At 37.2% G+C, this 13,665-nt stretch overlaps 1 protein-coding gene across 1 annotated transcript in view; it reads left to right on the forward strand.

Annotated features, from left to right (window-relative positions):
• Nucleotides 1–13,433, forward strand: part of rnf217 (ring finger protein 217) — an 87,861-nt gene extending 74,428 nt beyond the window's left edge. Inside the window, exon 6 of the mRNA XM_072555975.1 lies at nt 10,400–13,433. Within this exon, the coding sequence (XP_072412076.1) occupies nt 10,400–10,473 (74 nt within the window). The 3' untranslated portion in view covers nt 10,474–13,433. The remainder of the gene's footprint in view (nt 1–10,399) is intronic.
• The last annotated feature ends 232 nt before the right edge of the window (nt 13,434–13,665 follow it).

Consider the following 13,665-nt stretch of genomic DNA (forward strand, 5'->3'; position numbering starts at 1 on the left):
TCCCTGGGCAGGATTGTGTGTCAACAATATAGTAAAATATTAATGAGCAAAACTGGCCTTGTATTGCTGATTGTGAATGTTTTTGCCTGGATAAGTTATGGGTGTCTGCTTTCACAGCCAACCTAACTTATAGCCATTATTTCCTGTGTAAGCTCCATGTTAATCTATCTGTAAGCTTTACTTCATAGAATTGTATTCAGCAGTGCTGTTTCAACTTCAAGTAAAGAGAAAATTCAAAGAAATGCACAGGAGATCAATCAATCAATCAGCATTTGTAAAGAGGGCAGACAAGTTACGGCATTTAGACATGAAGCCTCCATTATGTCTCTGAATGGGCTATATATATCCCACAGCCTCGTCCAGTACTGTTTGGTAGCCTGTAATTCACATCAAAATGAAGACAAAGTAGAGATTGTGGAGTGAGAAGTGATTGCTGGGCCTCTTGCTGAGATATTTGTATCATCGATAGTCACAGGTGAGGTGCCGGAAGAGTGGAGGTTGGCAAACGTGTTGCCACTGTTTAAGAAGGGCAGTAAAGACAAGCCAGGGAACTATAGACCGGTAAGCCTGACCTCAGTGGTGGGCAAGTTGTTGGAGGGAATCCTGAGGGACAGGATGTACATATATTTGAAAAGACAAGGACTGATTAGGGATAGTCAACATGGCTTTGTGCATGGGAAATCATGTCTCACAAACTTGATTGAGGTTTTTGAAGAAGTAACAAAGGGAATTGATGAGGGCAGAGCAGTAGATGTGATCTATGTGGACTTCAGTAAAGTGTTCGACAAAGTTCCCCATGGGAGACTGATTAGCAAGGTTAGATCTCATGGAATACAGGGAGAACTAGCCATTTGGATACAGAACTGGATCAAAGATCGAAGACAGAGGGTGGTGGTGGAGGGTTGTTTTTCAGACTGGAAGCCTGTGACCAGTGGAGTGCCAGAAGGATCGGTGCGGGGCCCTCTACTTTTTGTCATTTACATAAATGATTTGGATGCGAGCATAAGAGGTACAGTTAGTAAGTTTGCAGATGACACCAAAATTTGAGGTGTAGTGGACAACGAAGAGGATTACCTCAGATTACAACAGGATCTGGACCAGATGGGCCAATGAGCTGAGAATAGGCAGATGGAGTTTAATTCCGATAAATACAAGGTGCTGCATTTTGGTAAAGCAAATCTCAACAGGACTTATACACCTTAATGGTAAGGTCCTAGGGAGTGCTACTGAACAAAGAGACCTTGGAGTGCAGGTTCATAGCTCCTTGAAAGTGGAGTCGCAGGTAGATAGGATAGTGAAGAAGGCGTTTGGTATGCTTTCCTTTATTGGTCATAGTATTGAGTACAGGAGTTGGGAGGTCATGTTGAGGCTGTACAAGACATTGGTTAGGCCGCTGTTGAAATATTGTGTGCAATTCTGGTCTCCTTCCTATCTGAACAATGTTGTGAAACTTGCAAGGGTTCAGGAAAGATCTACAAGGATGTTGCCAGGGTTGGAGGATTTGAGCTATAGGAAGAGGCTAAACAAGCTGGGGGTGTTTTCCCTGGAGTGTCGAAGGCTGAGGGGTAACCTTATAGAGGTTTACAAAATTATGAGGGGCATGGATATGATAAATAGGCAAAGTCTTTTCCCTGGGGTCGGGGTGTCCAGAACTAGAGGGTATAGATTTAGGGTGAGAGGGGAAAGATATAAAAGAGACCTAAGGGGCAACTTTTTCACGCAGGGGGTGGTGCTTGTATGGAATGAGCTGCCAGACGAAGTGGTGGAGGCTGGTACAATTGCAACATTTAAGAGGCATTTGGATGGGTATATGAATAGGAAGGGTTTGGAGGGATATGGGTCGGGTGCTGGCAGGTCAGACTAGATTGGGTTGGGATATCTGGTCAGCATGGACGGGTTGGACCGAAGGGTCTGTTTCCATGCTGTACATCTCTATGACTCTAGATCTCAGTCAGATAAGTGGTCTGCAAAAGGATTCCTCATTTTAACAAGGTCAGGTTCAAAATTGGCTAAGTGATAGGAAAAAAAGGGTAATGAGCAATGCATGTGTTTGCAAGTGACAAATGGTTTCCAGTGGTGTTACAGCTCAGTGTTGGGTCTTTGTTATTTGTGGCAATTATTAATTATTTAGACTTGAACATGGGAGGCATGATCAGATAATTTGCCAGGAGGTTTTTATCGTAAAGAGAAAGATTAACAATGGTAAAATGATGTAAGCTATTTGTTGAGTGGGCATAAAAATGGCAAGTGATATGCCATTTGAATAATTGTGAGGTTAGGGATTATGAAAAGGTAAACAAAGTGAGGGAATACTCAATAAATCAGAATGTATTGAGAGTGGTAGAAGAAGTGAGAGACGTTGGAATGCATGTTCGTATGTCCCTGGACGTGGCAGGGCAATTTGTTAAGATGGTGAAGGAGGTATGTTGGAGGCTTTCCCTCATGAGGCAAGGTGTTGAATACAAAAACAGGCTGGAAGTTTGAAACTGTAAAAGACAGTGGTTAGGCGACCAATGAAGTTCTGTCTTTTTTTTTGTTACCATGTTACAAGCAATTGCTCTCGAGAGCTATGATGGAAGATTGGATAGGCTTGGACTGTCTTCCTTCAGGAGGCTGAGGGGTGACTTAATGGAAGTGTATTAAAAAAAGGGCTTGGATAGAGTGGACGGTGGAGACCAGTTTCCCATAGCAGAGAAGTCAGTTACCAACAGGCAGATCGAAGGTAGAAGGATTTGAGGGGAAATGAGCAAAAAACTTTTCACCCAGAAAGTGGTGCACGTCTGGAATTTGCTGCCCAGTTTGATGTTCGAGGCAGAAGCCATTGACTCTTTTAAATGCTTTCTGGATTTGTGCCTGACCTCTTGGCCAGGTGCTGGGAATGGGTTGAGAATGGACAACTAGTTTATTCAGCTGGCAGACATGATGGTGTGAAAGGCCTCTCTCTGAGCTGTCACTTTTCTATGGTTCTATAATGCCTTATTCAAGGGCTTACCTTTAATTACTTTCGTGTGCAAATGTTTCAACTGATACAAATTAAGTATATTAAAAACTGTGTAACTAAGCTGATCTAACATGTCTATATGTAAACTATAATGCAGGGGTTAACAAAACTGCGTTAGGACCTTTTGTTATGCTCATGTCATGATATTTTTATAATAGCCTTACGTCAATTATCGGATTTGACGAGAGCCTTTCCCAAATTTAACTATCAAATTTCAGAAAAGGAAAAGCCAAGCTGTTATACAATTTTAAAAGGCAACGATCAGATGATAATTGAATTGAGAGCATATAGATTTTTCTGATAACTGCTGACCAATTTGTTGATATCCTTTAATACAGTATAGTACCATGACTATCAACATTCATTAGTTTTCATTAATCTTTGGTACAATGGAGTCCTATCTAAAATTAATTCCATTTTGACAGGTAAAACAGTGCTGAGGTACTTCATGTTATCAAGTTTAAAATTTGATTTAAAATGAGAAGATGTTTTATCTGAAACACTTAGGTTATAGAGCTCTGAATCAATTGTAAGCAGGCTGCACTGCCCATTAGAAGTGGATGAACTAGAAATTCTCAAGGTCAAGACAAGTCCAAGCCCAAGGCTGTGGTTAAAAAAATGCAGCTTGTTTTTTAAACCAGATTTAACTTTTCCTCTTAATTTACATTTTTTAAGGACAAGAACATAGTGGGAGAGTCTATTTCCTAAGCTTATTAGTATTGTTCCTTCATTAAAGTGAATATTTTATCCAGGATATAAGTGAAGAGCGTTGATGCTATTGTCTAGATTACCCAATCAGCATTGTGTGAATGGTAATCAAGACAAATTTAAATGATATTAAAATATTATCAATTAAAAATGTCCCTTTGATTTTCTTTAAATAACAAAGCAAAGCTAGCAGAATACTTCCAGCACTAATTAGTTCCCCATCTGTCATTTAAGAAAGTTTGATTTCAGTTGAAATACTGTCCAGGTGTACTTCATTGTGAATGGATTTAATTGGGAATGTATCAAGACTCCCATTGCCAATCATCATGTAAAGACTGATACTTAAAAAGTACAAAAATGAGAACAGAGCAATATTTCACTGTAATATCCCCTGCCTCCCTCCTCTCCATACCCCAAACATTGGAATAAAGTACTAGTATCCTCTGGTTGAACACAAATATGAAGGACGAACACTTTGGTTTTACCAGTAGGCTGCTCACGGAACTGTACTGCAACCTGAGACACCAATCACAGAAAATAAGTAAAAAGGTTGAGACAGAAAACAACTTTCTTTACTTAAGTAATGCATTTCCCAACCATAAAAAACTGCCACATTGTGTTTGCATTTGCACAGATTACTTTGATTTGCATGATGGGAGCAGTCTTAATGTATCCAAGATCACCTCTGTGCAATAATGAACAGCTGAATGCCTTTTAACTTTCCTGGATTTTGTATTAAGTTGATGACTGGGTGGGTCTGGCATTTTTTTTTAAATTTCACTGCTTGAACACCTTTGTGTATTGCATTGCATGATGCTGTCCATTATTTATAGTCACAAGATGCTGTCAATACTAAGAATGCAGTGTGTAAATTCAGCCCAGATCCACACCCTGGATTTTCTTGCAAGTTATTCTGTGCACTAAATTGGGCAGGATTTAGTGATCATCTGATACTGGTCTGTTTACTTAGTGAGCAGAACTCCATAGGAACAGGCCATTCATCTCCTCAAGTCTGTTCCACCATTCAATGAGATCATGTCTGATTTGTAGCCTAACTGCATATTGCTTTGAATCTTATCCCTTAATATAGTTGATTAGCAAAAAAACTATCACAGATTTAAAGTTAACAACTGATCCAGTATCCACTGTCATTTGTGGAAGAAAGTTCCAAATATCTATTATCCTTTGTGTGTAGAAGTGCTTCCTAACAGCTCTCCTGAATAGTCTGGCCCTAATTTTCAGATTATACCTTCAGACTCTTCTGATTTACAGTATCCACAGTTCTTTCAGTGTTTTTCTCAGACTATGCCCCAGTTCTAAAATTCCTAACCAGTGGAAATAGTTCATCCTATCTACCTTGTCTTTTCTTGTTAATAATCTTGAAGATTTTGATCAGATCACTGCCGAACCTTCAAAATTTGAGAGAGACAAGTTTAATTTGTCTGATATCTCCTTATAACTTAACCCCTGAAGAACAGGTATCATTCTTGTACATTTTCATTATGCTCCCTCCAAGACCAATGTATCCTTCCTAAGGTGTGGTGCACAGATCTGCTGACAGTACTCCAAGTGGATCCAACCAGAGTTATGTATAACTGCAGTGTGACTTCTGCACCCTTTATATTCCAGACCTCTACTTTATAGAGGCCAGCATTCCATTAGCTTTCCTGATTAGATTTCATAAACATGCAAAAAAATACACCTGAACTCTCGAGTCTTTTTGGACACCCACTCTATTTAACTTCATACCTTCTTAAAAAAAAATACCCTGATCTGATTTTCATTCCAAAATGGATAATCTCATGTTTCCTTACATTGGACTCCATCTGCCACAGATTTGCTTATTCACTCAGTGTATCAATATCCTTCTGTCTACAATGCCACCTAACTTTGTGTTATCAGCAAATTCGGATATATCATTTTCTATGCCATTATCCAAGTCATTAACAAATAATGTGAATAATTGAGACCCTAACACAGATCCTTGTGTGACACCACTGGTCACATCCAGCCGATTTGAGTGCTTATCCATTATCCCTACTTTCTGTCACTTGCCACTCAACCAATTTCCCAACCTTGTCAGTGATTTGTCCTCAATTCCATGGGCTTCGACTTCAGTTAACAGTCTGTTTTGTGGGACTTCTGAAATTTCGTATAAATAACGTCCATGGGCATTCCTGTGTCCACTACCTTCGTCAACTCTTCATAAAATCTATTAATGTTTGTCAGATATACCTCCCATCACGAAGACATGCTGGCTCTCCCTGATTAACTGAAAATTTTCAAGGGGTTCAATTGCTCCATCCTTGATAATAAACTTCAACAATTTCCCTACCACAGGCGTTAGGCTAACTGGTCTGTAATTCCCTGGTTTTCCTCTTTCACCCTTAAAAAGCAGAATGACATGCAGTTTTCCATTCCAGTGGGACAACTCGTGCATTTGGGAACTCTGAAAGGTTACTATTCTAGTTATACAGTGTGCTCTCCTACTTCTTTTAACACCCTCTATGGAAACCATTGGGTCCCAAGGATTGTTTGTTCTAATTTCTTTAATTTGCTCATTACCAATATTTACTTATATTAACTTTATTCAGTCCCTGTTCCTGAACTACAATTTATTTCCTTGGGACTTCCGACAAGCAGTGCTCCTTTCGTACTGTAAATATTGAGGCAAAGTTATCATTCACCATGCCTCCCAATTCTCCATAGTCATGAACAATTATCCCACTTTTAGACTTCAGTGGGCAAACATTGCTGCTGACCACCCACTTTCCCTTTGTGTAACTATAACATTTGTTCTTACTGATTTTGAAGACCCTGGCAAGTTCCCTTTCATAATTCCGGTTAGTATTTCTTATAAGTTGCTTTATGGCCCTTTGCTGGTCTTTATATCTTTCCCATTCAGCAGGATCTGTGCTGCTTTTTGTATCTTTCTAAGCCCTTTTGTTTAGTTTTATGCTGTTCCTTATCTCGTTAGTTGTCATGGCTGTTTGTTTTGTGTGAAGTGGAGTCTTTTCCTCTCTGTGATATAAACTGATTTTGTACTGTGTTAAATGTTTCTTTAAATATCGTCCACTCTTGCTCATTAGCAGACTTTCCCAGTGGACAGTCTGTGTGTCATCTTGACCATGCCTAAGTCTACTAGCTGATTTAGGCTTTTCATTTTCAAATGTTGATACATGTTCTCGTACACAGGTTACTAACTAAATCTTACTCATTAATAAATCCAATCTTGTTTGTTCCCTGTTGCATCCAGGACATATTGCTGTAAGAAACTATCCCAGACACACTCCAGAAATTCACTACCTTTCTGACAAATACTTGTCTGCCTCTCCAAATCTGTGTTAAAGTTAAAATCCCCCATTAATACTACTCTGGCTTTGCTTCACAATTGCCTAGTTTCTGCATCTATACAATCCAGCACTTCAGAATTGCTACTCAGCAGTCTGTATTCGGTGCCCATTGCCACTTCAAATCCTTTACTGTTCCTCAGTTCCATCCATACAGTCTGCACTGAATGCTTTTCCTTCATTATATCTTCTCTCATCATTGAAGTAATTTTACTTCTAATCAGTAAGCTATTCCGTCTCCTCTGCCATTTTCCCTATTGTCGTGTAAACCCTATATCCAGGTATATTTATTCCCCTGTCCCAAACATCCTGCAGTCATGTCTCAGTAATGGGTACTAAATTTTAATCTTTCATTAGATTATGTGCCTGCAGCTCATTTAATTGATTCCTTTACTCCATGCATTTGTATGTAGAACCCTTATTTGGGGCATAAACTGTAACCTGTGCCTCATGCTTTATTCACCTGTTTATTATTTCTCTTCCAGTTTAATCACTACACTTCTGAGAGTCTTGCTATTACCTGCCATATCTGAAGTAGGATTCCTGACTCGCTCTCTCTATCTCTCTTTCTCTCTCTGCTGACTATCATGTTAATTATTTTGAAGCAGTATTAACTTTCCCCGAGCCCTGCCTCCCATTTCCCAATTTAAATTATTTGTGACCACTCTATTTAGCCTTTCCACTAGGATGTTGATCCGAGATCAGTTTAGGTAGAGCCTATCTCAACAATTTCATTCCCAAAACTCTGTGTAATTGGCATAGTCTCCAATACAGCAGGTGACCTATTGCTGGGATAGGACCTCCGGAAACTTTGACCATTGTCTCAGTTTTGTGTACAATCTCCTCAAAGCCTTGGTAATGGATATGGTGAATACTAACAATATTTATAGGTCTACAGTTTCTAAGGCTTTCTCATTGTCTTTTTATTGTGAAACCAAAGTGCAGAGAAAGGAGCAATGTCAACCTTTTAAAAGTGTATGAAATCCAACAAGTTGAACCAAACAAATGGCTAATACCATTTCGTTTTCTTCTAAACGTGCATAAATTTTAGGAAGAAAAGAAACTGAAAGAGATTATGTGGTTCTATAGTTTTAAAAGGTGATAAAGAGTTTAGATAAGTTTTTAAATGGTGGAATTGGGCAGTTCCAGTGCATTAAGAATACAGTGAGGAGATGGCCAAATAGGATTGTTGACTTGTATATACTAAGATCCATTGTGTGTGGACATAATGTACAGATTAGTTTGAATATTGTTTGAGTTTAACAATATTTTCTCTTTGACAAAAAATATTTCCATGCTCTTTGCAGTCTGAAAACCCCACAAATGTTTCTAATTCAACTTGTTGTTGGCTGCAGGTTAAGTCTTTTGTACAGCAATTTAAATTCTGAATTTGGGGGGAAATAATTATAATATCCATGTAATGCAATATGTTTCAAGACTGACTGAGGAAGTGTGATAACATAAACAGAATTGTTATTAAATTCTAACTTTAAGTATTACTTACCAGTTTCTCCTAAATGCTTAGAACGGTTTTAGTTTTGTTGTAGTAACGAATGGAGCAACAGGAATTGGGGACAGCACACTTCCTTGTTGCCTCTTGGATGTCAAGTTTGTGGGAAACCTCAAGAAATGCCCAAATGTAATCTTGTCAATTCTACATTATAATGCCACTAAATTTCTGATTTGTGTGTTTTAGCCATAGACCAAATGGTGTATTTTTGTAGATTTTTTTTTAAATTGTTAAGTTTGACATTCATGTAAGGAGAATAATGTCAGATGAAATTTAATACGGACAAATGTAAATTGCAATTCAATTGGAAGAAAAGATTAACAACACATTCATATCGTAAATGGTGTTAAAAGACACCAAGGCTGAACATTGAACTATCCCATCAATACAAAGTAACAATTAAGCTGAGCAACTGTGCATGCAGACATTACCATGGGAATTACCATGCCAATCATAGCATTGCTGCAATGCACAGACCTGAGCGGTCTGTGCTGCCACAAATATAACTTGAGGCGAGAGCTATCTTAAATTGTTGCAGATTTACTTGATTGTACACCAGTTTGAAATACCTCATACTGTTGTGCAAAGTCAGTCAGTAATTGGGAAGGTGAACAGAAACTTCTCATTTCTGCAAGGGATGTAATAAGCAATAGGGATATTTTTCCACATTTGTAAAAGAATGGTGAGACCACATTTGGAGTACTGAGTAAAGGTTTGGTCTCCTTATTTAAGAAGAGATAAAAATGTTTTAGAAGTCGTTCACAGGTTCATATGACTGATTTCTGGGATTGCAATGGTTATTGTGTAATGGAAGTGTGAATAACCCAGACCTTTACCCAATGTAGTTTAGATGAATAAAAAGTTATCTTATTGAGGTGTGAAGATCCATGTCAGGATGGATGCTAACAGGATGTTCTCCCTTTGTGGGAGAGGCGAGAACTAGGGTACAATGTCTGAAATGGAAGACCCCCTTAGTTTTAAACTGAGATGAGGATAATTTTTTTTCTGTTTGGGGGTTGTGAGTCTTTAAAACACTCTGTCTGCACTACCCTCTGGAGAAGAGTTATTGAATATTTTTGAGGTGGAGGTAGATTCTAGAGGTTATTGGGAATTTGGCTATAGTTAGGTTAGCTAAATGGCAGGGTGGACTTGAGGTCAAACAGCCTTCTCCTACACCAAATTCATCTGTTTGTAATTGATGCTGCCAAATACAAGAATAACACTTCAATTTTATTTTACCATTTTTATAAAGAAATGACCTGCAAATTTGTATTTGTCAAAGGAATGTACACAGGAATCATTGTATTTACTTCTCCCAGATTCTCAGTTTCACAAAACACATTTGTATTTTGTGATAGATGATTATCCTCTATCCATTAACTGGCAATGTAGAACACACAAATAGTGATCTGCATCACATCTGGTTTTAAATGGGAATTATAGTTTTCGCTGTAATTCAGCAATAATTGGATTCACTTCTGATATTTTTTATTATATTGTTTTAAATCACATTGCATCATCTTGTAGATTATGTATTACATTCTCTTGAACCATAGCTATAATCACAAAAATACTTTGACTGTTCCATTCCTAAGACATGACAAAAACAATACTATATAATTGCCAAATGCAAAATGTGCATTTTTGTACCTAATGATATATTTATTTAATTTTTAAAGTGTAGGTTTAAATAATTGCAAGACAACAATTACTTACAGAGCTTGCTATCATGTAACTCCATTAACAATGACAGCTCTTGCTTTTACATGCAAATTATAGCATTATGTTAATAAGTATTTGTAACACAATATATTTCTTTTCTTTTGATAGGCTTGTTTATCTTTCCTATCTATTACATTTGTAAGAAGCAAAGGAAAAGGTCACAGACTGGTATGTTTACATAAACAAAAACGAGCTTTGTTTACATGGGAAACGATGGATGTGTCAGGGACCTCTCCGAACTCTGCAGTGAGAAGCAATAGCATGTAATTAACATTCAAATACTGAACAGACATGACACTGAGAATGGTGTCATGAATTATTTCTTGGCCATATTACTACGTAGTACAAATTCTTGGAATTATTTCCAAAGACTTGGCTTCAAGCACTGTGACATACAACTCAAGAAAGAAGAAACTAATCAGACTCTCTTATTTTTATTGATGAATCTACCCATCACCGCTGGAGATAGGAGTCTCTCTTCCATTTTGCACATGTTAGGAATACTCAGTTATAATCATGGACGATGTAGATCTTTGGCAATGTTTGCACTCTTGCATTGTCCTAACACTGTCTTGAACCTCAGTTTCTGAAGAGAATTTTTCCCTGTATAGTGTGATATTCCTGTTCCTTTCTCAAGGAAAATTATATCATCTCAAGGGATACCAATGTGCCATGAAATGCCATGTCATTAAGATCTAATCTAATTGGATATTTATACACAACCCTTCTAGCACTTAACATATGTGAGAAGGCAATTTTAATTCAGCTGAAGGGACTAGAAATAAACTGGGGTATTGGAGAATACTGTCCAAGTTGTCTCTGAACTGGCCCAAACAATAACCAGACTTGATATTTAAAATTCTAGAGTCACAATAAAAAGCTGGACTTTGACTTTTAGCCAGAATAACACATACAGCCATGCTTTACTTCAGGAGTAGAATATATTGGAATCAAGTCAAAACTAACCGGCTGTGAAAGTGTGAACATGCAGACAAATTTGGTTCTTGCGTATGCAAGCTCTCTTTTTGTTAATGGGGCATAAACATTAAGCTGAAGAAAATGTGTAAGGTATGAAATAAAATTAAAATTTAGCCTTGGGGGTTGACACTTCAGTGCCCACCATTCATGGAGGGCTCCGGTATCTCCATGTGCTGCTGCTTCAAGCACATCTGAGAAGGGAGGTAGGCAGTCAGTCAGGCTGAGCAGCACTCCTATCCTCGTACCACCTGGACATGTGGATGGATGGTTGGCTTGGTCACGTAAAAGCAAATATTTGCAATTTACATATCAGTTTGCACAATTCACATGACTGGCAAGGAGCTTGGTTTCACTTGATTTCCAATCATGACTAATTGCTAGGATAATGGAAGTAAAAAACATTCTAAGATAATATCTGGCAATCACCTTTCACTTGCTTGAAATCCACCTAATAACATTAAATAATGCTATCTAAAAGTAATTTTTAGTGCCTTATTTGCAATTTTGTTTTGAGAAGAGAGTCTTTCTGCTGCTAATCAGCCTTGCTATAGATAAGATGTAGTTCAATGCTAATTCTGTAGGTTAAGATGGGTCACTTGATAGTCCAAGCATATTTTAAAGAGAAGCTATCTTAACAGCGACAAATATTACAGAAAAATTCAAAGCAGTTGTGTGGGACAATTTTGTGGTTTTGCTCGAAATGTTTCTTCATTGTTACATTTTTACTGTCATAGTCAAGAAACATATTGAATTGTGAATTAACTTCTATACCCTGCTCATTAAAAGTAAAAAATCAGGTAAAGAAAGATCATTTCATTCCAAAGCTTCCACTGGAGAATGATCTCACCTGCTTGTAACTTACTAAAAGGTGTTACCTGCACCATCTGAAAGCTAACCAAAAAGAATGGCTGGAAATGCTGGCTATGACACAAATGTTGAAAACCCCTCAGTGGTTTCCTGATTGACCGCTGTCAGTGGGTAGAAGGTTTCTGGAAACTTTTTATTTAAACGGATTTTCCACCAAGATTACAGCAGTGAAGCATGAAAACTTCCAAACAGATTCCTGTGGGACTCTTTAATTGGATTTACTTCTAACACGAATCATTCCAACTCTGACTTAGCCTGTACAAATATAGTATATTGGAAAATGATATCTTGGAACAGTGCAGAAAGAAAATTTAAAATTTTTGTAATTTGGACAGTCAACTGGAATTATTTTGATCCATGAAGGAACCAATTTAGTGAGACCACAGCCCACAATGATGTTTTGTACAATACTACTTTAAATCAGTAGCATTCTGTCTAGGTTATTCTTTATTTGTTCCATCTCCATTTTTGTTTCAGTAACAATGTTTTTGATTTTATTTCAAATGATTATTGGGATTAACTGTATGAGTAAACTTTGTAACTAGACAGATGTGTTCAGTTTATTAATTAAGTAAACTAACACCGGTAAAATTTTTCTGTTTCCAAATAACAGCATTGTCCTTTTTAAAAAAAAGATGGTTTCTGTTTGTAAGTATCAATGGATAATTCATCACCAAAACATGTGCCTTTTTATTTGATGTAGCCTCTTTAAAATTTATCTTTACAGTAAGTTTCAATATGGCTACAAATACTCAATGATCCACAAAGATGTTCTTTTTTTTTAATGCCAATTTAAATTGCTTAATTCTCATTCCCTATTCCCACTCATCCCTCGCAGGAAAGAGCGAGGAAAACTTGAGTCCAGAGGTACTTTGCACTTGCAGTAAATGTTTATTGATTGATCTGCCAATTGTAGGGTCCTGCTGGTCAGGATCAAAAAAAACATAAACAATTATACTTTTACAATATAGTTCCACTGTGGATTGTGCTGAGAAGATGTATTTAAGCTTTTTCACTTTAATTTTATGTTTTAGTTTAAGCAAGAGATGTAGCTGTTTATTCAATGACATTGTTGCAGCCAATTCCATTAAAAAAGCTTAATCAGATTAGTAAAAGAAATAAATAATACATCCTATGTAAATGTATCTGATTAATGACACACCTGCATTCATAGACTAAAAGTAAGACCTTGGGTATTTCAAGTGACTTATGACTGGACCACAAACAACTAGCAGTGCAAAAACAATAGCTGAAATAATGTGACTATGTCAAATGTGCTATTCCAATGAAAAATAAAGCAGAATTACATTGTGTCATATTTTTAATTTTACGTCAATACTTGTATTTTCTCCTTTTGATTTATTAGTGCTTTAATTGATAAAACTTAAACCTGATTTCATTTCTTCCAAGTAACAACACTGCAGAATTTACAACAAAATATTCACCTCCTTTGAAAGGAATTCTTTTTTTCAGTTCATTAATTTTCTGCATTCTCATACCTTTCAGCTGCACATTGAAAGATGACCATG

This window comes from Chiloscyllium punctatum, chromosome 3 (genome assembly GCF_047496795.1).
Source record: "Chiloscyllium punctatum isolate Juve2018m chromosome 3, sChiPun1.3, whole genome shotgun sequence".
In the NCBI taxonomy this organism is placed as follows: Eukaryota; Metazoa; Chordata; class Chondrichthyes; order Orectolobiformes; family Hemiscylliidae; genus Chiloscyllium; species Chiloscyllium punctatum.